The sequence below is a fragment of the Stegostoma tigrinum genome, chromosome 7 (genome assembly GCF_030684315.1).
Source record: "Stegostoma tigrinum isolate sSteTig4 chromosome 7, sSteTig4.hap1, whole genome shotgun sequence".
NCBI classification, from domain to species: Eukaryota; Metazoa; Chordata; class Chondrichthyes; order Orectolobiformes; family Stegostomatidae; genus Stegostoma; species Stegostoma tigrinum.
This window is the reverse complement of record NC_081360.1, coordinates 103,095,119-103,118,689: the sequence shown is the minus strand read 5'-3', so window position 1 is coordinate 103,118,689 and position 23,571 is coordinate 103,095,119. Positions and strand designations below refer to the sequence as shown.

Genomic DNA, 23,571 nt, shown 5'->3' with positions numbered 1-23,571 from the left:
AGTGAGGAAGTGGGGAGACAGTGATGGGGGGAGACAGTGAGGGGGGGTAGACAGTGAGGTGGGTGTGAGACAGTAAGGGCTGGGGGAGAGATAGGTGGGTGAGACAGTAATGGCAGGGGGAGACAGAGAGAGAGGGGAGAGACAGTGAGGGAGGGTGGAGAGAGTGAGGAAGGTGTGAGACAGTAAGGGGAGGGGGAGACAGAGAGAGAGGGGAGAGACAGTGAGGGAGGGTGGAGAGAGTGAGGAAGGTGTGAGAAAGTAAGGACAGGGGGAGACAGAGAGAGAGGGGAGAGACAGTGAGGGAGGGGGCAGAGTGTGAGGAAGGGGTGAGACAGTAAGGGGAGGGGGAGACAGAGAGAGAGGGGAGAGACAGTGAGGGAGGGGGCAGAGTGTGAGGAAGGGGTGAGACAGTAAGGGGAGGGGGAGGCAGGGAGAGAGGGGAGAGACAGTGAGGGAGGGGGCAGAGTGTGAGGAAGGGGTGAGACAGTAAGGGGAGGGGGAGGCAGGGAGAGAGGGGAGAGACAGTGAGGGAGGGGGCAGAGTGTGAGGAAGGGGTGAGACAGTAAGGGGAGGGGGAGGCAGGGAGAGAGGGGAGAGACAGTGAGGGAGGGTGGAGAGAGTGAGGAAGGTGTGAGACAGTAAGGGCAGGGAGAGAGAGTGAGGGGGGAGACAGAGAGGGAGGGGGCAGAGTGTGAGGAAGGGGTGAGACAGTAAGGGGAGGGGGAGGCAGGGAGAGAAGGAGAGACAGTGAGGGAGGGGGCAGAGTGTGAGGAAGGGGTGAGACAGTAAGGGGAGGGGGAGACAGAGAGAGAGGGGAGAGACAGTGAGGGAGGGGGCAGAGTGTGAGGAAGGGGTGAGACAGTAAGGGGAGGGGGAGGCAGGGAGAGAGGGGAGAGACAGTGAGGGAGGGGGCAGAGTGTGAGGAAGGGGTGAGACAGTAAGGGCAGGGAGAGACAGTGAGGGGGGGAGACAGAGAGGGGGGGAGACAGAGAGGGAAGCTGAGATACTGAGGGAGGAAGATAGTGAAAGGGGGGCAGTTGGTGAGTGTGTGGGAGCTAGAGGGGAGTACAGTGAGGGGGGGAAGACAGTGAATGAGGGGAGACAGTGAGAAAGAGGAGGATGCTGTCTGAGAGGGACGAATGGTGAGGGAGGGGTGTGATGGTGAGGGAGAGGAGACACAGTGAAAGTGAGAGGGGAGACAGTGAGAGTGAGAGAGGGGAGACAGTGAGGGAGAGGGGAGAGGGTGAGGGAGAGGGGAGAGGGTGAGGGAGAGGGGAGACAGTGAGAGAGAGGGGAGACAGTGAGGGAGAGGGGAGACAGTGAGGGAGAGGGGAGAGGGTGAGGGAGAGGGGAGACAGTGAGGGAGAGGGGAGAGGGTGAGGGACAGGGGAGAGGGTGAGGGAGAGGGGAGACAGTGAGGGAGAGGGGAGACAGTGAGGGAGAGGGGAGAGGGTGAGGGAGAGGGGAGACAGTGAGGGAGAGGGGAGACAGTGAGGGAGAGGGGAGAGGGTGAGGGAGAGGGGAGAGGGTGAGGGAGAGGGGAGACAGTGAGGGAGAGGGGAGAGGGTGAGGGAGAGGGGAGACAGTGAGGGAGAGGGGAGACAGTGAGGGAGAGGGGAGAGGGTGAGGGAGAGGGGAGACAGTGAGGGAGAGGGGAGACAGTGAGGGAGAGGGGAGAGGGTGAGGGAGAGGGGAGACAGTGAGGGAGAGGGGAGACAGTGAGGGAGAGGGGAGAGGGTGAGGGAGAGGGGAGACAGTGAGGGAGAGGGGAGACAGTGAGGGGAGACGGCGAGGGGAGGCGGCGAGGGGAGACGGCGAGGGGAGACGGCGAGGGGAGGCGGCGAGGGGAGACAGTGAGGGGAGACGGCGAGGGGAGACGGCGAGGGAGATGGTGAGGGGAGACGGTGAGGGGAGGCGGCGAGGGGAGACGGCGAGGGGAGGCGGCGAGGGGAGATGGCGAGGGGAGACGGTGAGGGGAGGCGGCGAGGGGAGACGGCGAGGGGAGACGGTGAGGGGAGACGGCGAGGGGAGACAGTGAGGGGAGACGGCGAGGGGAGACCGCGTGGGGAGACAGTGAGGGGAGACGGCGAGGGGAGACGGCGAGGGGAGGCGGCGAGGGGAGACGGCGAGGGGAGACGGCGAGGGAGGGGTGGGGATATTGTGGCTGCGTGGGTGGGATATTGGACAGCATCAGGCCTGTGTGAGTCAGTGCCTGAGACCTCCCTCCCGGGTTCCCTGAGTGGGAGGATCTGGGGGACGGATGGAGCTGTCTTGTGATCTCTCTCTCTCCCCACAGTCTCTATCAGTGACATTGAGGCTGTACGGGAAGGACACCAGTCCGAGGTCCTGCAGAGTATCGCTGACGAGTTCACAGCTGATCGCTGCTTCACCTTGGTTTTCCGCGGAAGGCGAGGGAACCTGGATCTTGTGGCGGATTCCCCCCAGGAGGCGGATCACTGGATCCAGGGAATCCGCAAACTGATCGAGAATGTCAAAAACATGGATCAGAAGGAGAAACTCGACCAATATCCTTTCTCAGTAAAAACTGTTGGATGTTGATGAGAGTCGCCCATGGGGGTTGGTGAGTGGGGTGTTACAAGTGGGTGTTTGGATCTTCCCGTTGAATATATTCAGTATCAAGTAAACATCAACCCAAACCCAGTCATGGGCTCTGTATCTAACCCCATGCTGTCCCTGCGCTGGGAGTGTTTGATGGGGGGACAGTGTAGAGGGAGCTTTACTCTGTATCTAACCCCATGCTGTCCCTGCGCTGGGAGTGTTTGATGGGGGGACAGTGTAGAGGGAGCTTTACTCTGTATCTAATCCTGTTCTGTGCCTGTCCTGGGAGTGTTTGACGGTGGTGGGGGGGGGCAGGGACAGTGTAGAGGGAGCTTTACACTATAGCTAACCCTGTGCTGCCCCTGTCCTGGGAGTGTTTGATGGGGGGACAGTGTAGAGGGAGCTTTACTCTGTATCTAACCCCGTGTTTTCCCTGCTCTGGGAGTGTTTGATTGGCGGGGGCGGGGGGAACAGTGTAGAGGGAGTTTTACGCTGTATGTAACCCTGTGTAGTCAGTCAGTCTGAGTGTAAGGCTCTCCATGTTTGTTTTCCCTGACTCTCTCACGTGGATTAGTGACTGGTTCCATAAAGCTGATAAGGATAAAGATGGGAGGATGAATTTTAAGGAGGTGCGGGTTTTGTTGAAGATGATGAATGTGAACATGAACGAGGATCACTCTTTGCATCTCTTTAAGGTGGGTCCTGCCTCCGAAGCCCGCTCCCTGCAGGCTCCTGTTGCAATGCTGTGGAATGATGCAGTCTCTAAAGAAGCCGTTGTCCCGTAGCTTTTTGATAGAACTATCAATTCCTCCCATTCCCCTGAGGCTTTCATTAAATCTCTGCTGAACCTTCTCTGCTCTGAGGAGAACAATCCCAGCTGGAGTCCCCCATCCCCATCCCTTTGGGATAAAACTCCCTCCTTGTCCTCTCCAAAGCACAGATGATCTTCCTGAGTCTCTTCTCTTATTCACAGTGAACAGCCGACCAATCAAATCCACAAGGCGCTGTTCCCGGGCTGCCTAGTGCAGAGGAGACATATAAAGCCCAGGAGATAAAAGAGCAGAAGTAGGCCATTCAGCCCACTGTGTCAACTCCACACCATTCAATGAGGTCATGGATGATCTGATCATCCTCAAATCCACTTTCCCTCCTTTTCTCCATAACTATCCATTCCCTTCCTGATTAAAAATCCCTGTCAACCTCAAATATAGTTAACGATCCAGCCTGGACAGTCCTCTGAGGGAAACGATTCCACAGGCTCACTGCGCTCAGAGAGAAGAAACTCCCCCCTCATCTCTCTCTTAAATGGGTGACACCTTACCCTGAGATGATGACCTCTGCTCCTAGACTCTCCCAAAGGGGAAACAGCCCCTCCACATCTCATTGTCAATGCCCCCTAAGAATCTTGTAGGTTTCAACATGGATATTCGGAACTGCAGATGCTGGAGAATCTGAGATAACAAGGTGTAGAGCTGGATGAACACAGCAGGCCAAGCAGCATCAGAGGAGCAGGAAGGCTGACATTTTGGGTCTGGACCCTTCTTCAGAAAATGGAGGGTTTCTCAAGAAGGGTCTAGGCCCGAAACGTCAGCCTTCCTGCTCCTCTGATGCTGCTTGGCCTGCTGTGTTCATCCAGCTCTACACCTTGCTGTTTCAATAGGATTGTGTCTCTCCACAGTTACTGCCAGAGTTTTTCCAGCAATTTTTGTTTTAGCTCTCCAACACTTTGGTTTTTCATAACATCCCTACAGTGCAGAAGCAGGCCATTCAACCTGCTGTGACCACACCAGCCGTCTGGGGAACATCCCACCCAAACCCTGTAACCCTGCATTTCACATGGCTAACCCACCTACCCTACATATCCATGATGGTATGTCCATCGTGTAGCACGTGGGCAGTTGTGGGAGCATGATAACCCTGTGGCATTGTCACTGTATCTGTAAACTAGAGACTCAGGTAATGTTCTGGGAACCCAGGTTCAAATCCCACAAGGCCTGAAGATAGAATTTGAGTTTAATATAAAACTGGGATAAATGATAATTCTGGAACTGTTGTCAATTATTGGGAAAAGCCCAACAAGTTCATGATGTTCTTTAGGAAAGGAAATCTGCCAACATTACCCAGTCTAACCCCATCCTATCCCTGTCCTGAGAATAATGATAGACAATATGACAATAGACAATAGGTGCAGGAGTAGGCCATTCGGCCCTTCGAGCCAGCACCACCATGCATTATGATCATGGCTGATCATCCACAATCGGTATCCTGTTCCTGCCTTATCCCCATAACCCTTGATTCCACTATCTTTAAGAGCTCTATCCATCTCTTTCTTGAAAGTATCCAGAGAGTTGGCCTCCACTGCCTTCTGGGGCAGAGCATTCCATATATCCACCACTCTCTGGGTGAAGAAGTTTTTCCTCAATTCTGTTCTAAATGGCCTGCCCCTTATTTTTAAACTGTGATGGGGACAGACCCACAGGAATATCATAGAACATAGAACATTACAGCACAGTACAGGCCCTTCGGCCCTCGATATTGTGCCGACCTGTCATACCGATCTGAAGCCCATCGAACCTACACTATTCCATGTACGTCCATATGCTTATCCAATGACGACTTAAATGTACCTAAAGTTGGCGAATCTACTACCGTTGCAGGCAAAGCGTTCCATTCCCTTACTACTCTCTGAGTAAAGAAACTACCTCTGACATCTGTCCTATATCTTTCACCCCTCAATTTAAAGCTATGCCCCCTCGTGCTCGCCGTCACCATCCTAGGAAATTGGCTCTCCCTATCCACCCTATCTAACCCTCTGATTATTTTATATGTTTCAATTAAGTCACCTCTCAACCTTCTTCTCTCTAATGAAAACAGCCTCAAGTCCCTCAGCCTTTTCTCGTAAGACCTTCCCTCCATACCAGGCAACATCCTAGTAAATCTCCTCTGCACCCTTTCCAATGCTGCCACATCCTTCTTATAATGCAGTGATCAGAACTGTATGCAATACTCCAAGTGCAGCCACACCAGAGTTTTGTACAGCTTCACCATAACCTCTTGGTTCTGGAACTCGATCCCTCTATTAATAAAAGCTAAAACACTGTATGCCTTCTTAACAGCCCTGTCACTGAATCTTAACTGCTGTCTGGGTAATAAATAATACCCACATCATGTGAATTTTAGAAAACTGCTTTACATGATCCAGATAACGACACATTCAGCAGCAAGTGCCATTTGCTGTAGAAAGTTGTGTTTTGGAGCTGGGGCCACAGAGTTCTACATGGGACAGTGTTGTACACGGGACAGTGTTGTACATGGGACAGTGTTATACACGGGACAGTGTTGTACATTGGACAGTGTTGTACACGGGACAGACTTCTACACAGGACAGAGTTCTACACCGGACAGAGTTCTACATGGGACAGTGTTCTACATGGGACAGTGTTGTACACAGGACAGAGTTCTACATGGGACAGTGTTGTACACAGGACAGTGTTGTACATGGGACAGTGTTGTACACGGGACAGAGTTCTACACCGGACAGAGTTCTACATGGAACAGTGTTCTACATGGGACAGTGTTCTACACAGGACAGAGTTCTACATGGGACAGTGTTGTACACGGGACAGTGTTGTACACGGGACAGAGTTCTACACGGGACAGAGTTTTACACAGGACAGAGTTTTACACCGGACAGAGTTCTACATGGAACAGTGTTCTACACGGGACAGAGTTCTACACGGGACAGAGTTGTACATGGGACAGAGTTCTACACGGGTCAGAGTTCTACATGGGATAGAGTTCTACATGGGACAGTGTTGTACATGGGACAGAGTTCTACACAGGACAGAGTTCTACATGGGACAGAGTTCTACACCGGACAGAGTTCTACACCGGACAGAGTTCTACACAGGACGGAGTTCTACATGGGACAGAGTTCTGCATGAGACAGAATTCTACATGGTACAGTGTTGTACATGGACAGAGTTCTACACGGGACAGTGTTGTACATGGGACAGTGTTCTACATGGGACAGAGTTCTACACGGGACAGAGTTCTACATGGGATAGAGTTCTACATGGGACAGTGTTGTACATGGGACAGAGTTCTACATGGGATAGAGTTCTACATGGGACAGTGTTGTACATGGGACAGTGTTCTCCATGGACAGAGTTCTACGCGGGACAGTACGTTCATTGGGATGTCACGCTACAGAATAGAGGAATAAAGTTTTAGAGAAGATATATAGCTCTGGTTGTGGATGAGGGTGTAGACTTGCTCGCTGAGCTAGTGTGTTTGATTGCAAACGTTTCGACACCCGGGTAGGTAACATTGTCAGTGCGCCTCTGGTGCAGCATTCTGGTGTTCTGTCCTGCTTGTTATTTACATGCCTCGGTTCGCTGGGGTGATTGGCATCACCTCCAGGTCTGTTTTTCAGTGGTTTGAGTATCGGGCCCAGTTCAGTTTATTTGATGGAGTTCTGATTGGAATGCCAGGCCTCTAGGAATTCCCGGGCATTTCTCTGTTTGGTTTGTGCGATTATGGATGTGTTGTCCCAGTTGAAACCATGTCCCTCGTTGCCCGTGTGTATTGAAACCAGTGAGAACTGGGCGTGTCTCCTGGTATTCGTGTATCCTTAGTGTCAGTTTTATCCCAGTTTGGCCGATGTAATGTTTCTCACAATCCTTGCATGCTCCCATCAACTACCCCAGCAAACTGAGGCATATAAATAACAAGAGGGACAGAATGCCAAAGCTTCACCAGAGACGCACTGACTCTGCTACCTAGTAGGGAGACCAAATGTTTGTAACTAGACTCACTGGCTCAGTGAGCATGTCTATAACCTCAGGATAGGGGGATGTGTGACTCCTGGCTGTCCAAGAGAACGAAGGCGGAGGGTCTAGGCCCGAAACGTCAGCCTTCCTGCTCCTGAGATGCTGCTTGGCCTGCTGTGTTCATCCAGCTCCACACCTTGTTATCTCGGATTCTCCAGCATCTGCAGTTCCTATTATCTCTGAGGCAACAGTGAAGATGGCCTCTGAGATGAGTTTGCTCATGAATTGCTTTCATTGCTCCTGACACTGGTGAGGACAAGGCTTCTCCAGAAGAGGGGCAGCACAGTGGCTCAGTGATTAACAATGCTGCCTCACAACGCCAGGGACTTGGGTTCAATTCCACCCTTGGGTGATCTACTGTGTGGGGTTTGCCTGTTCTCCATGCGTCCGTGCGTGTGTACTAGATGGATTGACTGTGGCAAGGCAGGGGCATGGGGCTGTTTGTGGGCTGAATGGCCTCTTTTCACACCGTAGGGATTCTTTCAGTGCAGTAAGAACTCAGCCTCGTGGTACCATAGCTGGCTTAGCAGTACGGGTGGGAAGGTAGATTGGGAGCGCTGTAGGAGGTTTGTGGAAAGAGAGCGAGAGAGTCTCAGGGCCTGTGACCCTTCTTCAGAACAACGCTGTCACTGGGCCCGAACCAGTAACCCTGCTTTCCTCTCTCCGCAGACACTGCCAGAGTTTCTCCAGCAGTTTGTGTTTTAGCCCTCCAACACTTTGGTTTTTCATAGAATCCCTAAAGTGCAGAATCAGGCCATTTGGCCCATCAAGACCATACCAATCCTCTGAACAGTATCCCGCTCAGATCTAGTAGTCCCATACCATAAATTAGCATTTAGCACAGCCAATCCACCTAACCTGCACATCTTTGGACTGTGGGAGGAAATGGGAGCACCCAGAGGAACCCCACGCAGACACGGGGAGAATGTGCAAACTTCGCACAGACAGTTACCCGAAGCTGGAGTCAAACCTGGGTCCCCTGGTTCTGTCAGGCTGCAGTGCTAACCACTGAGCCACCGTGCCGCTGTTCTGCTAGAGGTTGTGTATTAGTTGGGGAGAGAGAGAGAGAAATGGGCGTTTCTGCTGCTTTAGACCTGGCCCCAGGATGGTGACAGGGCCAAAGGTGTCACAGAATTTCTCATCAGTGAGAGGGTGAGTAGCCAAGTGCCCTGGTACCTTGATGCCACCACTAGAGGCAGGAAGCAGGAGATGGTTCGGCAGTCAGAATCTAGGGAGCCAGATAGAAAATTAACAAACAGGACCAGGAAATTAATAGACTATCCCGATGTTGTGTGTAATGAGTCCAGAAATCAGAGGCTAGCATTGGTGAGACAGGGGGCGCAGACAGACATGTGGGATGATTGTGTTGTGGCTATAACAGGGAGCTGACTAAGAAAGGCAAGACTGAGTGTTTAATCGCCCTGGGCACAAGGAGTTCTGTAAAGATAAGAGAGGAAGAGACAGTGGGTGGCTGAGGCAGCGTTGGTCCAGCAGAGTATTGCAGTGCTGGAGATAGAGATGTTTCAGAAGGTTCAAAAATAGAATGGATTTGATAGAGCTGCGGAACTGAAAGGGCATGATAATATAGCATAATGTAATCTCGAGACGATCAAATGTTCGGAAGGATGTAGTAGAACAGACTTCCAAGGGAATTACAGAGAAGTGAAGAAATTATAGGATGGTTCTAATGAAGGCCATTAATTATCTGAATATAAACTGGGGTACTGGCAGTGGAAGGGTTAACAAGGGGCAAGCATTCATTCATTCCCTGCAACAGCGAATCATAGAATCCCTAGTGTGGGAGTAAGCCATTCAACACATTCTGTACACCCCGAATCCTTGAGGAGCATCCCACCCAAACCCTGTAACCCTGCATTTCACATGGCTAACCCATTTAACCTACATAGCCCTGGACACTCGAGATAGCAAGAACTGCCGATGCTGGACTCAGAGATAACACAGTGTGGAGCTGGAGGAACACAGCAGGCCAGGCAGCATCAGAGGGGCAAGACAATGACATTTTGGGTTGGGACCCTTCATTGACGACAGTAACTAGGAGGGGCCTTGTTTAAGTGTGGTTCCTGTGTTCTTTGTCCCTGCAGATGGCAGACAGATCACACTCAGGAACACTGGAGGGCGATGAGTTTGTCTTGTTTTACAAGGCCCTGACTCAGCGGGACGACATTCACAGACTCTTCAATGAATTTTCCAAAGACAGGAAGAAGCTGACACTCCTGGAATTTGCAGATTTTCTAAAGTACGAGCAACTCGAGCAAGTAGAGAATTTGGAGACATTTGCCATGGACCTAATTGCCACATATGAGCCATCAGAGACAGGTACTAGAGCTGGGAGATGGGGTAAATGTCCCATCAGGCACTGGGGCACTAATCCAGGCTGACCGAATCCTCTGAATGAGGTACCACTCCCCTTCTCCATCTTCATTTGGCTCACCAGATCCACATTCCCAAATGAGGGGCAAACATCAACTCTGCTCCCATCCTGTCCATCCCAATCATTTCCCTCTCAACCGCACCATCCAAATCTTGTATCTTTCAGTAAAGTCTACTCTCGTTCTTCATGAACTCCATTGAGTATAGGCCCAACCTACCTCTCCTCATAAGACAGTCCCTCCTTACATGGGATCGGCTGAGGGAACCTCCTCTGGACTGCCTCCAGTGTTAGCCCATCCCTCCTCAGATATGGGGATCAAAACAGTTCACAGTGTTCTGGTCTCACTAGTGACCTGTACATTTTTAACAAAACCTCCCTCTTCTTTTGAAATAAAGGCCAACAATCTATTTGCTTTTCCCATTACTCACTGAAATCGGATGCTGGCTTTTTATGATTCGTGGATAAGGACTCGCAAATCCCTCAGTGCTTTCTGCAGTCATAGAGCCAAACAGCACCGAAACAGACCCTTCGGCCCTACCAGCCCGTGCTGACCATGGTCCCAAACAAGACTAGCCCCTAATGTCCATTTTAAATCTTCCTCCTGTCACCTAAAAATATGCCCCTTGGTCTTGAAGTCCCCCACCCTAGGGAAAAGACACATTCCAAGCACCTTATCTATACCCCTCATGATTTTATAACCTTCTATAAGGTCACCTCTCAACCTCGTACACCTCAGTGACGAAAAGTCCCAGCCTATCCAACCCCTCCCAGTAACTCAAACCCTGCATTCCTGGCAATGTCCTGGCAGATCTCCTGGAAGCCTCTTATTTAGCTCCTCGACTCTTCCAGTCAAAGCGCACTGCATCACATTCCCCTACTTCGTACTCGATCTGCCAATTTTCACCCCTGCAGATTGTTTGTGACGTCCTGACTGCTTGCCTGCTTCCTGTTTTGTGCTGCAAACGTACACTCCCTTTCCTCGTCTGAGTCGTTAATATATGTTGTAAATAATGGTGGTCCCAGCACTGATCCCTGGGGCGCTCACTAGCTGAGGGTTGCCGTCCTGAAAAAGCACCCCCCCTTTATCCCAACCTCTTTGCAGGAGAGAATCTTATCAGTGCAGGAACCACGGGGTGACCCTTCTCTGAACTGCCTCCGATGTCAGCATGTCCCTGCTGAAGTAAACGGCCCAGGATGGTAAGGCAGTGCTGATGGGACACTGTGCTGTCGAGTACAGGGTGACCTGTGAGGGCAGACTGGCGTGCTGTGTTTGCAAGTGATTCGAGGCGAAATCATTGCTGTTCTCTTTGTGTCCGATGTATTTTTCAGCCAGGAATCTCCATGCCATGACATTAGATGGATTCCTCATGTACCTCTGCTCTCCTGATGGTTCCATCTTCAATCCCAAACATGAGCCGCTTTATCAGGATATGTCACAGCCCCTCTGCCATTACTTCATCTCGTCGTCTCACAACACCTACCTGATGGAGGACCAGCTCTGCGGACACAGCAGCGTGGAGGGCTACATCAGGTATTGGCATGGCTTCAGGCAGAATAGTGCCCACGCAGGAGATCGGAAACAAAATAAACAGGAAGTGCTGGAGAAACTCAGCATGTATGGCAGTGTCTGTGAATAGAAAAACGAGTCCTGTGTGACTCTTCTTCAGAACTGAAGAGTGAGAGAGCTAGTGCAACAAAAGATATATGTTGTTGGAACTTTTCATCTTGCACTCATCTGGACACTTCTCAAGAATACCACTATAAAGGGGAAAGCAAGAACTTATACTGCATAGGAGGAGAGTGCTGATTGGCAGGAAAAGGACACACTATCTCTCTCTCTCTTTCTTTCTCCAGACTCCAAATGCCAACCAATCAGCACACTTCTCTCACATAGCATAAGATTTCCCCTTGAATTAATATTCTTGTAGAGTGTCCTGATGAGGGCAAGATGCGAAACTTTGACAAGGTGAGTCTTTCTTCTGCAATATACGGGGTCTATCCGACCAAACAACCGAGGGAGAGATGGGAAAGTGATGGGATATTTTGTAGGGAAAGGTAGGGAACAGTGGGAAGATCGGGGAAAGAACAGAGGGCGAGGGAGATTAGAGATCAGACCACGTGTACTGGGAGAGAGGGGATATGCTTGGAAGCCAGTGAACTCTGAATTAACTACTGAAGGCTGTGGTGGATATTGAGATGCAGTTTGCACTGGGCTTCGCTGGAACACTGTAGCATGTCCTGTTGGAAATATCAACAGGGGAGCGAGGTGGTGTATTGAAATGATAAGTGACTGGACAGTCAGAGTGGCGCTTGTGGGTCTGAGGGGAGGGGCTCAGCAAAGCAGTCGCTCAGTGTGTGTTCGGTCTGCCCAGGGTACAGGAAATTGCATTGTGAGCAGTATTACACCTGACTGACAGACGTCCCAATACATTGCATGCCACAGTCTGTGTGTATTGTAACTCGCGCCATGTCCCTGTGATCATCTACCGGCTTCAACTCCCTGTCACCTTGATGTTAAAACTTAAGCCCTTCTTTTCTAACCCCTTCCTGTTTGATGTGATTTTATTTATTACTGTTGCATGTACCTAAGTACAGTGAAAAGTTCTGTTTTGTGTACAGTCCAGGCAGACCATACCATACAAAGTGCATAAGAGTAACAGAATAGAGCAAGGAATACAATGTTACGGCTGCAGAGACGATGCAGAGAGTTTGATCAACATTAAATGTAAAATTTGACATTCAGAGTGTTTTGCCAGCAGGGAAGAAGCTGGCCTTGAATCTGCTGGTCTATGTGATTGAGTGTGTAAATTTCTGTAATCTCTTTCAGGCCTCTGAGAGCTATGAGCACACCCAGTTCTGGCCTCTCACAACATCCTTCACTCCTATCAGTATTTTTTAAAGTACCTGAGCCATAATTTCTGGAATTCCTTCCTTAAATCTCTGCAGTTCGCTAACTTCTTTGACAATACCCTCCTGAGAACCTGCTGCCCAAAACACAGAGAGTGATGGGTGTGTGGTATGCTCTGCCGGCAGTGGTAGTGGAGTCAGATACATTAGAGACTTTTAAGCAACTCTTGGATAGGCACATGGAGGATAGTGAAATGCAGGGTAGATTGATCTTAGTAGGATATTAGGTTGGCACAGCATCGTGGGCTGAAGGGCCTATACTGTGCTGTACTGTTCTATGTTCTATACATTGTATTTGACCTTGCTGACCCTTTGGGTCTCAGCTCGCTGCCCCCCCGCCACGCTCCCTCAAAGTGGTCTTGAGATTGTAGTGTCAGGGAAAACTCTGATTTCCAGTCTCACTGCCCCCTTAGAGCACTGAAGAAGGGATGTCGCTGTGTGGAGCTTGACTGTTGGGATGGTCCGAACCTGGAACCTATTGTGTATCACGGGCACACGCTGACCTCCAAAATCTTCTTCAAAGATGTCATCTCCGTGATCAACAAGTATGCTTTCCAGGTAGGTACATGTGCAAACTCAGCGCGAGGCTGCTCGGCCCATCCTGTCCACACTAGTCACAGAGTCATACAGCATGAAAACAGACCCTTCAGCCTGATTTGTCCATGCAGGAACAGAGACAGAAGTTGCTGGAAAAGCCCAGCGGGTCTGGCAGCATCTGTGGAGAGAAAATAGAGTTAATGTTCTGGGTCCAATGACCTTTCCTCACAACTAGGGTCTTCTGATGAAGGGTCTAGGCCCGAAACGTCAGCTTTTGTGCTCCTAAGATGCTGCTTTGCCTGATGTGTTCATCCAGCCCCACACTTTGTTAAACGATAATGCTGAGCTTTTCCAGCAATTTCTGTTTTTGCTTGCCATCGGCCTGCTCGTGGCCCATATCCCTCCAAACCTTTCCTATCCACGCACCCATCCAAATGTCATTTAAATGTAGTAATTGTACCCATATCCACCACTTATGTAAAAAAAATTGCCCCGGTGACTTTTTAAAATCTCTCTGCGCTCACCTTAGAAATGTGTCCCCTGGTTCCGAAATCCCCCATCCTGTAGAAAAGACACCTAGCGTTAACCCTCTCTGTAATCCTCATGATTTTAGAAAGCTCCCGAAAGTCATCTCTCAACCTCTTATGCTCCAGTCAAAAAATCCCAGCCCATCCAGCCCTTCTTTATAACTCAAACCCTCCATTCCCGGTAACATCCTGGTAACTCTCTTCCGGGCCCTTCCTGGCCTGATGATATCCCTCCTACAACTGGGTAACCAGAACGGTATTCCGGAAGAGGCCCCACCAACATCCAGTACGACCTCGATGCGATTTCCCAACTCCTATAACTCATTTTGCACCTATTGGTGCCTGGGAGCTATGACAAAGCCAATGAATATCTAGGCAGAGGTGAGGAGCCCCCACAAAAATCATCCGATTGGGAATGTGGTTGAGAATGTTTCGATTCAGTTTTGCTGTAGTTGCACTAATGACCTGTGGATGCTGATAGGTCTCAGAATTCCCGGTGATTCTGTCCATCGAGAACCACTGCAGCATCGAGCAGCAAACTGTCATGGCTCATCACCTGCAGAACATCCTGGAAGACAAGCTGGTGAGAAATACCATTGATGGAAAGGTCCCGACTGGATTCCCATCTCCTGAGGTAGGAACCGGGAATGGGAATTGACAGGGGGAGATCTGAGGGTGCCCCACGAGATCCAGTCCGAGCAGTGACCCAGGATCCTGAAGTGAGTTGCACAGGGTCCTGCACTAACTGCTCGTGTGTAAAAGTGAGTGTGAGTTTCTTTGTTCATTCAGGGGATGAGGGTGTCGCTGGCCAGGGTCAGCATTTATTGCCCATCCCTAATTACCCAGAGGGCAGTTAAGACAATCACATTGCTGTGGGTCTGGAGTCACATGTAGACCAGACCAGGTAAGGATGCCAACTTCCTTCCCTAAAGGACATTGGTGAACTAGTTGGGGATTCTCCCACCCCCAGCAATCAACCATAGATTCTTAATTCCAGGTATTTATTGAATTCAAATTCCACCATCTGCTGTGGTAGGATTCGAGCCTGGATCCGCAGAACATTATCTGGGTCTCCAGTCCAGCGATAATCCCTCTAGGCCATCGCTTCCCCAAGGAATGGCAGTGAATGTGAGTGAGTCTGAATGCATGTGAATGCGTGTGAGTGAATGAATGTGAATGTGTGTGTGAGTAAATGTGAATGTGAATAACAGAGTGCATGTGGCAGTGTGAATGCGAGTGTGTGAGTTGTGAGTGAGAGGATGTGTGTGTGAGGGTGTCTATGTGAGTGTAAGTGAGAGAGTGAGTGTGTGTGAATCTGTATGTGTATAAGTGTGAATCAGGGTGAGCATATGTGCGAGTGTGAGCCTGTGAGTGTATGTTTGAGTGTGAGCCAGGGCAAGTGTGTGTGTGAGTGTGAGCCTGTGAGTGTTAGTTTGAGTGTGAGCCAGGGTAAGTGTGTGAGTGTGAGTTAGTATGAGTAAGAGTCTGTTCAAACAAGTTTCTGTGAATTATAATGAGCACTTTCTCTGTTTTTGTGCTTCATTTTCAATCTTCTTGATGAAATCCTTACTTTCCTCTACCTTGCACCCTCTTGGCCTCAGTACCATCCTGATGCAGTATGGATGATTAAAATCTCCAAACAGAATCTCTATCTCTAGGTGATTACAGGGACATATGAGAGAGTAGGAACTGCTGATGCTGGAGAATCCGAGATAACAAGGTGTAGAGCTGGATGAACACAGCAGGCCAAGCAGCATCTCAGGAGCACAAAAGCTGACATTTTGGGCCTAGACCCTTCATCAGAAAAATCAGATTTTTCTGATGAAGGGTCTAGGCCCGAACCGTCAGCTTTCCTGCTCCTCTGATGCTGCTTGGCCTGCGGTGTTCATCCAGCTCTACACCTTGTTATCTCAGGGACATATGAATTGGGCGAAGGGTTAGGCCATTTGGCCCATTCAATACTTGCACGGCTGATGTGAGTGTAGTGGTAAATGCACTTTCCTGGCCTCCCTCCCGAATAACAATGGCTCCCCTGTTAGTCAATCCATCAACAGAGAGTGCTGGAGACACTCAGCAGCTCTCGCAGCATCTGTGGAGAAGGAGAGAAACAGAGTTAACGTTTCGAGTCTGACTCGTCTCTCCCATGGCGGGTGGGGGAGGGCACCCTCTCAGCGTTCCAGCCCCACCCCCATGCCCGGCTACTCCCATCAGGTAAAAATCACAATAGTCTACTTTCCCGTTAACATCGTAATGTGCTTTTTCCCCCAGAGTGTGGGACTCAATTACTAGGGGGTCACACTTTCAAGGTGAGAGGGGGAGAAGTTTAAGGGAGATATGCGTGGAAAGTTCTTTACACAGAGGGTGGTGGGTGCCTGGAACATATTGCCAGTGGAGGTGGTAGAGGCGGGCACGATAGTGTCTATTAAGATGTACCTAGACAGATGCATGAATGGGCAGGGAGCAGAGTGATACAGATCCTTGGAAAATAGGCGACAGGTTTAGATAGAGGATCTGGATCAGCGCAGTCTTCAAAGGCCGAAGGGCCTGTTCCTGGGCTGTAATTGTCTTCGTTATTTGTGCTGCCTTTCACCCATTTTGTAAATACTTGGGATTTGCTCAGCAATGAAAGCACATGAAGAGATTGCTGACAATGACATGTTTCATCAGGAGAGAGAGAGAGAGAGAGATAGAGAGAGAGAGTGAGAGAGAGAGGGAGACAGAGGGAGAGAGAGTGAGTGAGAGAGAGGGAGTGAGAGAGGAGAGAGATAGAGAGTGAGATATATATATATATATAGAGAGAGAGACAGGTAGAGAGAGATAGAGAGAGAGAGTGAGAGAGAGAGGGAGACAGAGGGAGAGAGAGTGAGTGAGAGAGAGGGAGTGAGAGAGGAGAGAGATAGAGAGTGAGATATATATATATAGAGAGAGAGGTAGAGAGAGATAGAGAGAGATAGAGAGAGGGAGAGAGTGAGTGAGAGAGAGAGGGAGAGAGTGAGTGAGAGAGAGAGAGGGAGAGTGTGAGAGAGAGAGAGAGAGAGGGAGTGAGAGAGGAGAGAGATAGAGAGAGAGTGAAATATATATATATGTAGAGAGAGAGATAGAGAGAGGGAGAGAGTGAGTGAGTGAGAGAGAGAGCGGGAGAGAGTGAGTGAGAGAGAGAGAGTGAGAGAGAGAGGGAGACAGAGGGAGAGAGTGAGTGAGAGAGAGAGAGGGAGTGAGAGAGGAGAGAGATAGAGAGTGAGATATATATATATAGAGAGAGAGGTAGAGAGAGATAGAGAGAGATAGAGAGAGGGAGAGAGTGAGTGAGAGAGAGAGGTAGAGAGAGAGAGTGAGAGAGAGGGGACAGAGGGAGAGAGTGAGTGAGTGAGTGAGAGAGAGGGAGTGAGAGAGGAGAGAGATAGAGAGTGAGATGTATATATATATAGAGAGAGAGAGGTAGAGAGAGATAGAGAGAGGGAGAGAGTGAGTGAGAGAGAGAGGGAGACAGAGGGAGAGAGTGAGTGAGAGAGAGAGGGAGTGAGAAGGAGAGAGGTAGAGAGAGAGTGAGATATATATATATCTATAGAGAGAGAGAGAGAGGTAGAGAGAGATAGAGTGAGATAGAGAGAGGGAGAGAGTGAGTGAGAGAGAGGGAGAGAGTGAGTGAGAGAGAGAGAGCGAGAGAGAGAGGGAGACAGAGGGAGAGAGTGAGTGAATGAGAGAGAGGGAGTGAGAGAGGAGAGAGATAGAGACTGAGATGTATATATATGTAGAGAGAGAGAGAGAGAGAGGTAGAGAGAGATAGAGAAAAATAGATGCAGAGAGTGAGTGAGAGAGAGAGGGAGAGAGAGAGTGAGAGAGAGAGGGAGACAGAGGGAGAGTGTGAGTGAGAGAGAGAGAGGGAGTGAGAGAGGAGAGAGATAGAGTGTGAGATACATATATATATAGAGAGAGAGGTAGAGAGAGATAGAGAGAGATAGAAAGAGGGAGAGAGTGAGTGAGAGAGAGAGGGAGAGAGTGAGTGAGAGAGAGAGAGGGAGTGAGAGAGGAGAGAGATAGAGAGTGAAATATGTATATATAGAGAGAGAGATAGAGAGAGGGAGAGAGTGAGTGAGATAGAGAGAGAGAGGGAGAGAGTGAGTGAGAGAGAGAGAGTGAGAGAGTGAGGGAGACAGAGGGAGAGAGGGAGTGAGAGAGAGGGAGTGAGAGAGGAGAGAGATAGAGAGTGAGTGAGAGATATATATATATATATATATATATATCTAGAGAGAGAGAGAGAGAGGTAGAGAGAGGTAGGGAGAGATAGAGAGAGGGAGAGAGTGAGTGAGAGAGAGAGAGGGAGAGAGTGAGTGAGAGAGAGAGAGTGAGAGTGAGAGAGAGAGGGAGACAGAGGGAGAGAGTGAGTTAGAGAGAGCGAGAGAGTGAGTGAGAGAGAGAGAGTGAGAGAGAGAGGGAGACAGAGGGAGAGAGTGAGTGAGAGAGGGAGAGGGAGTGAGAGAGGAGAGAGATAGAGAGTGAGATATATATATATAGAGAGAGAGGTAGAGAGATAGAGAGAGATAGAGAGAGGGAGAGAGTGAGTGAGAGAGAGAGGTAGAGAGAGAGAGTGAGAGAGAGGGAGACGGAGGGAGAGAGTGAGTGAGAGAGAGAGGGAGAGAGTGAGTGAGAGAGACAGAGGGAGAGAGTGGATGAGAGAGAGAGAGGGAGTGAGAGATGGAGAGAGTGAGTGAGAGAGAGAGGGAGTGAGAAGGAGAGAGATAGAGAGAGAGTGAGATATATATATATCTATAGAGAGAGAGCGAGAGAGAGGTAGAGAGAGATAGAGTGAGATAGAGAGAGGGAGAGAGTGAGTGAGAGAGAGAGCGAGAGAGAGAGAGGGAGACAGAGGGAGAGAGTGAGTGAATGAGAGAGAGGGAGTGAGAGAGGAGAGAGATAGAGACTGAGATATATATATATATATATATATATATATACATATAGAGAGAGAGGTAGAGAGAGATAGAGAAAGATAGATGCAGAGAGTGAGTGAGAGAGAGAGAGGGAGAGAGAGAGTGAGAGAGAGAGGGAGACAGAGGGAGAGTGTGAGTGAGAGAGAGAGAGGGAGTGAGAGAGGAGAGAGATAGAGTGTGAGAAACATGTATATATAGAGAGAGAGGTAGAGAGAGATAGAGAGAGATAGAAAGAGGGAGAGAGTGTGTGAGAGAGAGAGGGAGAGAGTGAGTGAGAGAGAGAGAGGGAGTGAGAGAGGGGAGAGATAGAGAGTGAAATATGTATATATAGAGAGAGAGATAGAGAGAGGGAGAGAGTGAGTGAGAGAGAGAGGGAGTGAGAGAGGAGAGAGATAGAGAGTGAGTGAGATATATATATATCTAGAGAGAGAGAGAGAGAGAGAGGTAGAGAGAGGTAGGGAGAGATAGAGAGAGGGAGAGAGTGAGTGAGAGAGAGAGAGGGAGAGAGTGAGTGAGAGAGAGAGAGTGTGAGAGAGAGAGGGAGACAGAGGGAGAGAGTGAGTGAGAGAGAGCGAGAGAGAGAGTGAGTGAGAGAGAGAGAGAGGGAGACAGAGGGAGAGAGTGAGAGAGAGAGAGGGAGAGAGTGAGTGAGAGAGAGAGAGGGAGTGAGAGAGGAGAGAGATAGAGAGTGAAATATATATATATAGAGAGAGAGATAGAGAGAGGGAGAGAGGGAGTGAGAGAGAGAGAGAGGGAGAGAGTGAGTGAGAGAGAGAGAGTGAGAGAGAGGGAGACAGAGGGAGAGAGTGAGTGAGAGAGAGAGGGAGTGAGAGAGGAGAGAGATAGAGAGAGAGTGAGATATATATATATCTATAGAGAGAGAGAGAGGTAGAGAGAGGTAGAGAGAGATAGAGAGAGGGAGAGAGTGAGTGAGAGAGAGAGTGGGAGAGAGGGAGACAGAGGGAGAGAGTGAGTGAGAGAGAGCGAGTGAGAGCGAGAGAGAGAGTGAGAGAGAGAGATAGAGAGTGGGAGATGGGTGGGTGAGAGAGAGAGAGGGAGAAAGTGAGTGAGAGAGAGAGAGTGAGAGAGAGAGGGAGACAGAGGGAGAGAGTGAGTGAGAGAGCCAGAGAGAGAGAGTGAGTGAGAGAGAGAGAGTGAGAGAGAGAGGGAGACAGAGGGAGAGAGTGAGTGAGAGAGAGCCAGAGAGAGAGAGAGTGAGAGAGAGAGATAGAGAGAGGGAGATGAGTGAGTGAGAGAGAGAGGGAGAGAGAGTGAGAGAGAGTGAGAGAGAGAGATAGAGAGAGGGAGATGAGTGAGTGAGAGAGAGAGGGAGAGAGAGTGAGAGAGAGTGAGAGAGAGAGATAGAGAGAGGGAGATGAGTCAGTGAGAGAGAGAGAGAGAGAGAGAGCTAGCTTTCACAAGGAGAGGAGCATGAATTAACAGTGGACAATAAGTGAACACTGCGACTGGTTTGCAGTGAGACTAGGCCAGTGAGTGCCTTCTGCTGGGGAGACAGCATTACCTGGAACTGGGGCAGACACTCATCAAAACTTATTGGATTCTGAAGGGGCTTGACATGGCCAATGCTGAGAGGAGTTTTTAAAAATTTACTCATTTGTAGGTATTGATTGTCCATTCCTAATTACCCAGAGGGCAGTTCAGTGTCAACCACGTTGCTGCGGTCTGGAGTCACGTGTAGGCCAGACCAGGTAAGGATGCCAACTTCCTTCCCTAAAGGACATTGGTGAACCAGATGGAGTTTTTCCCAACAATCAGCAATGGATTCACGGTCATCATTAGATTTGTAATTCCAGATATTTTATTGAGTTCAATTTCCACCATCTGCTGTGGCAGGATTTGAACCCAGGTCCCCTGAGCATTACCTGGGTCTCTGGATTAACAGTCCAGCGATAATCCAACCAGGCCATTCCACCCCCTGTATGTTTCTCCTCACGGGAGAGCTTAGGACCAGAGAGCGCAGTCTCAGAATAAAGAGGTGCCGATTTAAGACAGAGGTGAGGAGGAATTTCTTCTCTCAGAGGGTTGAGAGTTTTTGGAACTCCTTGTCACAGAGAGCTGTGGGGGGTGCAAAGTCTGAAATAACTCCACAGAGGTTGGTATCCCATCGCCAGGTCACCCTTCACTTACACGTGGAGAGTCCTCGTCACTCATCCAGCTCCCTCAGGGCCACCTCTCAGAGCGAGCAGAGCCTCTGGCACTCCTGTTTATCTGTGTCAGCCAGGGGTCCCTGATTGGATTCAAATTAACAGCCCCAATCAGGGAACTCATTTTCTAGCTGATCTCAGTGCCATCACTGCAGAGCCCTTGAGTATATTTGAGGATGAGACAGATAGATTCTTGATCAGTCAAGAAGGGTGAAAAGCCAGGGTCTTTTCCCGAGGTCGGGGGGGGGGGGGGTGCAGTCTGAAACCAGTGGGCACTGGTTTATGGTGAGAGGGGAAATATTTAAAAATGGGCCTGAGGAGTAACTTTATCACGCAAAGGGTGGTGCGTGTGTGAAAAGAGCTGCCAGAGGAAGGGGTGGGGGCTGGTACAATTACAACATTTAACAGGCATCTGGACGGCTACATGAACAGGAAGGGTTTGGGGGATATGGGCCTAAATGCTGGGAAATGGGACTAGATCACATTGGGAAGTCTGATCAGCACGGACAGGTTAGTCTGAAGGGTCTGTTTCTGTGTGGCAAGACTCTGTGACTCTGTGAATGAAGGGATATGGGGGAAGGGGAGGAAATTGGATGTGAGCAATTTTGGATCAGCCCTGATTCTATTGAATGGTGGAGCAGGTTCAAGGGGCTGGATGGCCTCCCCCATTCCTATTTCTGATGTTGAGAGACCAGATCACACAGAAACATAACACAGACACATTGGAATGGTCTACAGCTTTCCAGTTTTACAGAAACACAGCCAGGAGGAAGACTGGCTTCTGTGAGGACAGGAGGGAATGGGATGTTGGAAGAAGGGGAAGTTGAGAGATACAGTGAAGGTGAGAAAGAAAGAAAGAAATTGCATTTCTATAGCACCATCCACAACTCAAAGGCTATTTCATCCAATTCCATTGTAAGCACAGGAAATGTGGCTGTTAATTTACAGGGCAGCAAGATCCCACAACCAACAACCAGGTTTCTATAGTAATTGTAGGGGTAAAGGCTAATCCCCAGGACCTTGTCCAGAAATTGCCTCAGAAACATTTCTGAATGGGTCTAAAGAGTGCTGGTATCCAGGAAAATTCTTTCACCTCCGGCGCCATATTAGTGTCAGATGTAGGCCCCTCTCCTAACACAGAGTTTAGACAGAGCCACGTTCAGCTCTGGGACCCCCAACGCCCACAGCAGCCCCGCGTAGATGTAGAGCCTTTAGCCCAAGGTGCCAAACAAAATGTGACACCGGTGGGGAAGGTGGAGCAGTGGGATGAGTAATTCCAAGACCAGGCTGATCCCTGGGAATCTCACAGCTGGCGGGATTTAAATTCAAGAATTTAAAAACTAGTCACAGTGATCATGACAATGACACCCATCACCCAGTGTCAGAAAAACCCATCTGGTTTATTAAAGGAAAGGAAATCCATCATCCTTACCTGGTCTGGCCTCCATGTGACTCCAGACCACAGCAATGTGGCTGAATCTTAACTGCCCTTTGAAATAGCTGAGCAAGCGACTCTGTACAAACATAAGAACCAGGTTTGTGTCAAGGTTAGGATTAGGGTTAGGGTGAGGGTTAGGGTTAGGGTTAGGGTTAGGGTTAGGGTTAGGGTTAGGGTTAGGGTTAGGGTTAGAGTTAGGGTTAGGGTTAGGGTTAGGGTTAGGGTTAGGGTTAGGGTTAGGGTTAGGGTTAGGGTGAGGGTTAGGCTGAGGGTTAGGGTTAGGGTTAGGGTTCGAGTTAGAGTTAGGGTTAGAGTTAGGGTTAGGGTTAGGGTTAGGGTTAGAGTTAGGGTTCGAGTTAGAGTTAGGGTTAGAGTTAGGGTTAGGATTAGGGTTCGGGTTAGGGTTCGGGTTAGGCTGAGGGTTAGGGTTAGGGTTAGAGTTAGGGTTCGGGTTAGAGTGAGGGTTAGGGTGAGGGTTAGGGTGAGGGTTAGGGTTAGGGTTAGGGTTAGGGTTCGGGTTAGAGTGAGGGTTAGGGTTCGGGTTAGAGTGAGGGTTAGGGTTAGGGTTAGGGTTAGGGTTAGGGTTAGGGTTCGGGTTAGAGTGAGGGTTAGGGTGAGGGTTAGGGTTAGAGTTAGGGTTAGAGTTAGAGTGAGGGTTAGGGTTCGGGTTAGAGTGAGGGTTAGGGTTAGGGTTAGGGTTAGGGTTAGGGTTAGGGTTAGGGTTAGGGTGAGGGTTAGAGTGATAGGGTTAGGGTGAGGGTTAGGGTGAGGGTTAGGGTGAGGGTTAGGGTGAGGGTAAGGGTTAGGGTTAGGGTTAGGGTTAGGGTTAGGGTTAGGGTTAGGGTGAGGGTTAGGGTGAGGGTAAGGGTTAGGGTTAGGGTTAGGGTTAGGGTTAGGGTTAGGGTTAGGGTTAGGGTTAGGGTTAGGGTTAGGGTTAGTGTTAGGGTTAGGGTTAGGGTTAGAGTGAGGGTTAGAGTTAGGGTTAGGGTTAGGGTTAGGGTTAGGGTTAGGGTTAGGGTTAGGGTTAGGGTTAGGGTTAGGGTTAGGGTTAGGGTTAGAGTGAGGGTTAGAGTTAGGGTTAGGGTTAGGGTTAGGGTTAGGGTTAGGGTTAGGGTTAGGGTTAGGGTTAGGGTTAGGGTTAGGGTTAGGGTTAGAGTTAGGGTTAGGGTTAGGGTTAGGGTTAGGGTTAGGGTTAGGGTGAGGGTTAGGGTGAGGGTAAGGGTTAGGGTTAGGGTTAGGGTTAGGGTTAGGGTTAGGGTTAGGGTTAGGGTTAGGGTTAGTGT

The 23,571-nt window shown here is 49.7% G+C and overlaps 1 protein-coding gene across 1 annotated transcript in view; it reads left to right on the top strand.

Annotated features, from left to right (window-relative positions):
* plcd4b (phospholipase C, delta 4b) overlaps window positions 1-23,571 on the top strand; it is a 141,473-nt gene that overhangs the window by 23,096 nt on the left and 94,806 nt on the right. Inside the window, exons 4-9 of the mRNA XM_059647682.1 lie at window positions 2,297-2,525; window positions 3,125-3,254; window positions 9,494-9,728; window positions 11,113-11,314; window positions 13,104-13,248; window positions 14,236-14,388. Of these exons, the coding sequence (XP_059503665.1) occupies window positions 2,297-2,525; window positions 3,125-3,254; window positions 9,494-9,728; window positions 11,113-11,314; window positions 13,104-13,248; window positions 14,236-14,388 (1,094 nt within the window). The remainder of the gene's footprint in view (window positions 1-2,296; window positions 2,526-3,124; window positions 3,255-9,493; window positions 9,729-11,112; window positions 11,315-13,103; window positions 13,249-14,235; window positions 14,389-23,571) is intronic.